The sequence below is a fragment of the Desarmillaria tabescens genome (genome assembly GCF_030435595.1).
Source record: "Desarmillaria tabescens strain CCBAS 213 chromosome Unknown EV420scaffold_18, whole genome shotgun sequence".
Lineage (NCBI taxonomy): Eukaryota > Fungi > Basidiomycota > Agaricomycetes > Agaricales > Physalacriaceae > Desarmillaria > Desarmillaria tabescens.
Genome location: NW_026848317.1, coordinates 643,758 through 652,297, shown reverse-complemented (window position 1 = coordinate 652,297; position 8,540 = coordinate 643,758). Strand labels below are relative to the sequence as shown.

The 8,540-nt window shown below is 47.3% G+C and overlaps 1 protein-coding gene across 1 annotated transcript; it reads right to left on the bottom strand.

Moving 5' to 3' along the window:
• Nucleotides 1-7,996: 7,996 nt before the first annotated feature.
• Nucleotides 7,997-8,540, bottom strand: EV420DRAFT_392621 (uncharacterized protein). Its single transcript, XM_060481959.1, has 3 exons — nt 8,289-8,540; nt 8,167-8,231; nt 7,997-8,110 (listed from the first exon to the last, which is right to left on the bottom strand). Exons 1-2 carry the CDS (start codon nt 8,493-8,495, stop codon nt 8,220-8,222), a joined length of 219 nt encoding a protein of 72 aa, XP_060330607.1. The 5' UTR covers nt 8,496-8,540; the 3' UTR covers nt 7,997-8,110; nt 8,167-8,219.

Below are 8,540 nucleotides of genomic sequence, written 5' to 3'. Positions count from 1 at the left end.
CTGGTATCAAGAATAATGATAATTCTCCATTGCTGGCATTGACGGTATCGTTACGTTGCGCAGTCGACCTCACATAGTTCAATGTCCAATCACTGTCGCGACATTCAATCTATAATAAGCTTGGTTCACATGCGACAGTTATGTAAAGAGTGTATTATCGCACGCCATTTTCAGATGTTGACCGAAAGTTAGCTTGCATGAATGGATCATCTGGTTTTGGGTCATCGGTGGGGTTCTGCTTCTCTTCCATCGTTTAATATACCCTACTTATCTATCTTTATTCAAACTGGACGACAGAGGGGGATAGCTCATGTCAGCCCCGTGCTTACACATTCTACCTCCTACAACTCTTACTGACGAGTTGCTATCAGTCCGGTATAACATCAGACCGTATCCATAGTGAAAATCAATAACGTTCTCATTCAATGGACGTTCTAGACCATACATTTTGCAGCAGGTACCATACGTTCACTACTCTTTGTTCCCCATTGGTTTCTGCTCCCGGACATCATTTGGCGCCTAAGCATTAAAGCGCCGGTTCAACTTGTGTTCACCTGCAAGATATAAATGATCTTCGTTTCCCTTTCCGCACATCAGAATTCTCAATCCATTTCCTGCATGTGGCTGAAGAAGCGCTCCGGCGAACATACAGGCCACGCATAGATCAGATACTGACAGGCGCTTGAAAGTGAGAACCATTCCCCCTGTATTATGGCGCTAATTATACACTTTATTGATACGGTAACAAGGAGGACATATGATCATGTTCCAGCGCTTCAGAGCCTCTTGTTCGATCCATTATTATCGTAGGCACTGACCTCTTTCAAAATAAGTCATATACCAGAGATGCTGTTATACGTGTCATGTATCGGTAGGTTTATGCAATGTCATACCCGGCTGTATATTGTTCCTACTGATTCAACCCTGACGTATCTTCGCCCCCGTTTCATGCTGCTTGATCAGCGATATCTGCGCAATTTCAATGAGCACCAAAGTATAGGCGCTTCAAGGTATAGGACCAATGGCCTTCATGAATACCTGGTAACCGAGAGTTTCGCCTACGAATCTTCAGTGCTTTTGAATAAATAAAAATCGAAGCTGTTGAGTGATTGAAATTGCATATTTACTATCTCGACTCTCCCACCGTAAACTACTTCAGAAAATTCAGTCGCAGTTTTTCTTTTACGTTGAAGTCAGGCGGATGTGCCATAGAATAGGTCTAAGAGACGATCATCGTAAAAAGGAAGGAAGGAGGTTTTATTAGTCGTCGGTTAGAACTTTGAAAATGCTGTATTTCACTCGTACTCCAGAGCAGAAAGCTGACCAACTTGCTAGTCGAATTGAGGTTCAGCCAGTTCATTCGGGCTGCTTCTTCTCGCGTGATTATGGGCTTCTCGAGAAACCAGTATGGCGCTTATTTGCTGACTAACAAGGTAAGACGAGTGAATACGTTTCTTTCAGCACGTTGGATATGGTTAAATCTATGGAATGTTTCGGTGATAGGGTCGTAATACTCGAATATATCGAAATCACCTTTGAATAACGACTCGGGGTAGGACCTTACGAATCCGCTTGCCATGGGGGAAGGGTATAGATCTGAACAGTATTTTCAAAATATTTCAATAAAGAAAAGGCAAGGTTCTGCTCCTCTGATGCGAAAGGTTGGCCTCGTTCCTACAGGCTAGCGCCACATCGAATGGGGAATAAACTCTAGTATGATAGTTGGCGCCATGCAATCGGAAACAAGTGTCGAGAATATAGACTGTAAGGACGACCGTGCCCTTCGGAGGACACACTATGGAGTGGGGTTATCTGCGAAGAAGTTATACATCCCAAAAAACGGGCGCGGGCTGATGCCGTGGACTCGACCTAGCACGTTTCTGATTTCCATGTTAACAACGGCAACTAAACTATCATGTCGTATCTATTGAAGTAGCATGGCATATTTGACTATGAGTTCGAATAGTTGGACAAGTGTATTGGATTGTCCGAGAAAACGTACCACTTGTGAGCTTTTACCCAAATTACCCATCCGACCAAACCCGACATCTTCTAGTTGTTATGTTAAACCTTTCAAGAGATTAAGCAGGTATTAAGGATCAGCCTACCGTAAACACTATAAAGGTCGCGACTCGTGCTAGACGCTTTGTACCTGTAAACACAAGGGGCCTAAATGAGGAGAATGGTACCGTGATGCACAAGCACGATTTTTCAATGTTTTCTGTCATCTGTCAGACTTGATCATCTGTGAGTAGAACTCGTTGCTTCCAAATTCAGCGCGGATTCAAATTTGGTGAATCAGACGACAGTGACCTTTTTTGTATCAACTTGGAAATGCAGCCGATACACCGGTGGATGACGCATTCCTGCTCTCCGGTCAATCTGGGTCGTGTTGCGCTTGTCATTTTAGACCAAAAGAGGAGACTTGTCTTTTGAAAGTATTTGAATCTGACCAGAGAATCGTTCGAGCGCAGAGTATTCATGGACCACAAAATGCGGGTCCCGACTCGGAGTTATCACGATTAACTGCGGTAAGCTGGGTGATGATAACACGCAGGACCACCTAAGTTCGACTCCGTATCGGAGCGAGTCTTCACAAGGGCGTCAAACTCACGTACCCCGACAGAGCGTTTCTGTTCATGCAGGAGTAATGCTGGACAAGGACCAGGAAGTGAATACATGATTACATAACGAAGGGCAAGATGACGGATAACAAGCTCAGAGCGGCATAAGCGGGCCGGACATTGACGATTCGAACCCCGTCCTTTTACTGAAGAACCACCAAGTCCATTATGACGCAGCGAGACAGCTATTCCACTGACGCTCAAGATACCCGGAACTTTCCCGTATGTTCACTGGCATTGTCCAGGGCCATTGGTACTCTCTCTTCTGTTCATTTTGCTGAATAGGAATTATTGTTCACGCTGGAATCATTACAATCTCGTTTCTTTCTCGAGCATGCGGGATTCCGAAGGCAAAAGCTCTTTCGAGATAACCCGGAGACGTGTGGGGCAAGGGTCGATTTCTAGCTTCTTGAAGGTGTGTTGAAACTGCTAGACTTTTCCGATGCCATTTCACTTACACGGATAAAGATTCATCATTCCACCGTAGTCTGGCTCACCGCGATAAATGCAGATATCAGGGAACCGCAAATGATCAAGTTCACCGTTTGGATGACATACAGTGCGTCTGTAGCGATGCCCAACCTTGGACAGCAACACAATGCAAGTGTCTTGAAACCGTGGTGACGAGTCCGCATGCTAATGTACGCCTTCAGAGTTTTTTTGACGGTACTTGGGTGAATTGTGGCAAAGAACAGAGATTGGTGCCGGGATGCCACATCAACTCATTCAGCGGACCGATATCCTCATAATAGCACCGTTTGAAGGACCGAGATCCTTACAGCAATCTGAACATGACATACTGCTTGAAGACATACGTCTTAGCATTTAAATTTCAGCTTATCCCATACCTGTAGCAGAGAGAAATACGTAAATGTCATAACTAGAATCGATTCTGCAAGTGATACAGGAAATACGCGAAGGCATGTTATTTTTCATTGCGACGTGCACCTTGCTGATACTACAGAGATAGCATGTCTGATGAAGCGCTGTGGTAGTATACGCTGGTCTTGACGTAGACTGGTTGGCGCGGGTCGTTGGCTGACAGAAGTTGCGTAGCCGAGGATTTGAAGTAAGAAGAATAGACGAGTAGTAACTAGGTATATGTAGTCAGTAACAGAGGGTTAATGAGAGCTCACGGTGCGCAATATTGGTACTCGGAACTCAGGACTCGAAGCTCGAACGTGGTGGGCAAAAGCAAGGGTCTATTTCCCAAGGTACGGCTTGACTTGTACAGTTAGGGGATGGCCGCACACGTTCTCTTGCGTCGCCAGGGCCCCGCTATGACATCCGGGAATGTAAGCGAAGAAGAAAAGATAAGAAAATAGTCCATTGGCAAAGTGAAAGTCCATAGCTAGGCCTCAATGTTGAACAACTGCTCCACCTGGGATTAGCGCAACTTCGTATAGGGAGAGCACGCTGCCGCCCTCAGCGTGGATGAACGGGTCGTCAATCCGTCATCGTCTCGATCCCCAGCGCAGTCCGAGGTGGTTACAGCCGTCGCAGTCTCATCCTCGCGTCCGGTGTGTACAGTAGAGGTAGATGTTCAGCATGAAGATGGGGATAAGGAAGAGCACATAAGAATTTCAACTGCGAAGTGTAAGCAAAGAAAGAGAGGTATAATGGGACTGGATAAACGACACCACGACCTAGACCAATTCTAACGTTCCCTCGTTTGGTGTAGCTCAGTCGTCATTGAGGAGAGCCCCATGTGAGTCAGTGCCTTGATCGACGTGTCATCGTCCGCATTGAGAATTTGAACTTGGCCTCATTTGAGCAATGGTGCCCAAAGTTTCGCGTAGTGAAGAGAGATTAACCTATAAAGCGAGAGGGAAGAGAAAAGTAGTATGTAGTCATGAGAGAAGGAAGGAAAGCACAAGGAACCAGAAAAGGAAGGACGCGTCAGCATGCCTCGTGGCATCAATTCCACGAGCACGGCAACGCGTACTGCCACAGCGCATAAAACATGATGATCGAAAAATAGCGAGGATACATGCTTCACAAGAGGATTCAGTTGCCGGTCCATGGAAGCGCCGTGTATTAGGTAAATAATTCCCCTGAAGACACTTTTTCAATACAACCATTTCCGCCGTATGGTGTACAGCGGGTGCGCACTGGCCGCATACATCTCGAGGCCGTAATTCTTATTATATTTAACAGAAATACGCCGACTTCTTGCTAATTGCGGGAAGAATCACTTTGCTGAGACCGACAGATGAGATTGGCAGAATATTACGGCGCAACTTCATATTACGTACGTTGAAATGCATCCAAGTACCTTCTTCGACTCATGAGATCTCCCAAACCTGTACCGGAATTCGGTGAGATACGCTGCAAATCTGATGCGTTGGATGCACAAGCGGGCAAGGATTGAACAATCTCTGATACGCGTCGAAACTTGACACCATTCAGGATACGCCAGAGTCCGGAGCCGACGACGACGTCTGAGCGCCGTGATACTGCTGATCTCGTTGGTGGCGTTGGTGGCGATAAAGTTCCAGATGCCAGCCACCGGTTATTCTTCGCCGGCCAATTACAGCAGATCAGTTACCGCACCACCCAAATGGTCCCGTATCTACGACGGTGTGAGAAAAAGCCAAACGAAGAACTGGTGAGAGAACGCACCAGCACTGAAAGAAAGCTGTCGATCTTCCAGAGCCACGGTTGCGGATGCTCCTCGATTCGTATCATTCTGCCTGAGGAAGGTACCTATGTGAAAACCAGGCTATATATGCACCTCATTAGGCGCATACGGGCAGGTCATGGATGGACTTTACTGGTGTGGACCATCGCCGTTATCTTCAACGTTCTTGCTCCCACCCAACATTACATGTTCGTCAAGGTTCTTTTCGAGGATGAGATACAAGTCCCTCCCCAAAAACCAGCTATATACACTTTAACGGATGTCAATGAGCGCAGAAAGGCAGGGGAAAATACATGTACATCTCTTCCATATTTTCCGATACAGTGCACTAGTTGTGACTGCCATCTTCATCATGAGAAGGACTAAAACATACTCTGGTCACCGGAAAAATATACGATTTTTCTTTCGGGGGGTGGTTGCGAATAATCGACAGTCCGGCGAGTTGATATAGAACAACGTAATAACCCCCACGGTTCTATATCTGCTAGAAGTGGGCAGTGAGATGGGATAGATGACAGCATTGCAGACGGCTATAACAGAGAGATTGATGAATATCTCGAAGAGGACATCGCAGCACGTACGGATTGCCAAGTACAGCCTCCTGCTCTGCTACCGTGTAACATCTGTGGCTAGTACTTGTAAGCAGCACTGTCACGAGTGTTGGTTACCAACTGTTAAAGGTCGTATGAGCGGGCGCAAAATTAGGGAAATATACAGGACGCACAGGTGTAAAATCGACAGGACGATCATAAAGCTCCGTTGATACCCTTCTACCGGTGCTACCCAACCACTGAACGAAGCAGGCCTTGAGCCTTGACTGTACCCATACGACCGCTTCTTGGAAGGATATACGACGTTCTAAACGATGCGGTACAACCCAACTATATGCGCCTCGAAAGGTGACAGAGATGCAGACGGGCAAAGAGATTGTGTATCTGCATCTGCAGCCGCCAATAAGTTATCCTTTGGCAGGGTGATATCTTGCTCTGTGCACCCAAAACTGGGCTTAGGGTCGCTCGTCAGAGCTTCAGCCACCATGTCCAATGCCGTGGCGTCACCGTGTTATACATCGTCCTTGCGTTCCGAAGTTGATAAGTATTCTATACCAGCTTGCTCAGGGACCAGACCTGCCGTGTTGCATTTAGTATCTCTCGAATGCTCGATACCCAGGTCGACGCACCCGTCCAGTGAGGCCCGTATCGCCAGTTATCTTTCTCGATGATAGAGCACTGGGTCAGGCACTGAGGTATTGAGTGATGAGCTGGCCATTGGCGAGCCGGGTAATGGGTCGAGCGGTGCACGCTTCAGTGGGATGATGATGGTGGTAGGAGACTGAGTCGCGTCGGACTTTAAAAATGCCATTGATCCGCCATCACCACGCCGCGTTGTTGGCTTCCAGTTTTCCAGTACGACGACCGCTTCCAAGGGGGCATATTGACTTCTTCGTTGCGTGATTGCAGGGGATATCACAACTGACTACGACGACAACGACCTCCTCCTCCTCCTCCTCCTCCCCCTCCTCTCCCGCAATGCCCTTACCATGCCCTTTCTCTAGCTGTAGATGTCGCTTTAGATCCCAGACAATGGGACGGCTACTAGAAGCCACCGAATATACCAACCGTTTCAAATACCTAGTGACGAATGACATCCAACTGGATGAGGTGATGTGTAACTTGATTGCAATGTTCGCAGAAAAGGAGGCATTAGGAAACGAAGTCAATCGTTTAAACAATTGTCTTGAGGACTCGATGGATTACTTGGTATCTCTACGAAACAAGACAAATCGGGAGATAGCCGACTACAACACCATCAGCGCTCCTCACCCGTATCTTCCAAACGACTTACTCTCCAAAATCCTCTTCGAACATCGACCGGATTAGCGACGGCAATAATGCAATCTCTTCTTTGGACCAGCATCGGGCACCGTGGGTTCTTACTATATTACGCAAATGCTGGCGCGCTATTTCCTTATCCTTTTCTTGTCTAAGCATCAGCATCGCACAGAGCAACTATGCTGCAAGGTCGGTTTCCAATATATGCAAGCATCGCCATTACAGTTCCAATGCACCGGTGCATACCTATTATCCGTGACCTAAAGAAGTACCACGATACTCTCGACCTCTCACACTCTCGCGCTCCTCATCTCCTCATTGCCGTGATGGAAGCCACCAACCGCAGTTCCCATCCACTCATACCAAGATCTCTGCGGAACTGAGGCAGATCTTCTCTTACTATAAGATTTATACCGTAGCCTTCTATAATCTTAGCTTTTGAGCACAACGAGCGTTGAATGTAAGCCACGGACAATAATTATATTACCGATCATTACCGTATTTGCCCATTTTTCTGTCAGCGTTCGACTACCGTCTGTCCGCTGAGATCACTATACCATACTATAGAACTTTGTATTCCTTCACAAACGTGTCCATCCTTCGTCTACACCCCGGTCCCCTGCTCAAGATTAGCAGCGCCGATGTTCACCGAATGTATCAAACTACCTTTCAATTCACCGCTCTCGACCCTCTGGGGCGCTCCCATGCTCAAAAAGTTCGTGATATCACTGGTTATCTCGAGCCGTATATCCATGCACAGTGCACACACCCCAAATCACGACGGTCGAGGTGATAAGAGCACCAGCAAGGAGTCAACTACTCATGGCAGATCTCCCTCTCTTGCCTTCCCTCGAGCAAGCTTCGTCCCCTGCTCGTGCGCGAGTTATTAAGTAACCTTGGGAGCATCAATGTGACGATGGCCTATGCTACCATCGCTTACGACGTTGACTCTGCAGGAGACATCTCCATCGATACCGTCCTTTCTCACATATCCATCGTTCACGGTCCTCTCTCTATTTGGGAGATAACCATGGCCTCGAATGTCATTGTTGAAGTAAATTGCACTCGCCTGCTCAACGAACTCTCGGCTCTCGTGGTCGTTGTGCTACTTACAGAATACGTTCATGCGGTCGTCTTCACCCAGGCACTGTTTGAGATTCCTGATCGTTTTACGGTGCTACGCAGACTCACATTGAAGGGAATAAAAGCTGTTGATCCAGCCAGCGTCACCCATGTCAGGGATGCGCAGTCCGGTATCGTTATGGGGTGGTAGATTAGCCCCAATTCTTCTCCGTGTACCCAGACGGGGCTGTGATTTAGGTACAGTTTTCCACGCAGTTGAATAGCGATTGTAATTGCCGTTAGTAGTATACTGTTAGATGATGCAGATACGGACATGGGCACCCGGCTATCGTATTCACTACCTGAATCGCTACTCCCACC

Bases quoted from the DNA above. Each gene is read 5' to 3' on its own strand.
- EV420DRAFT_392621 (XM_060481959.1), bottom strand. From the start codon at position 8,495: ATGTCCGTATCTGCATCATCTAACAGTATACTACTAACGGCAATTACA.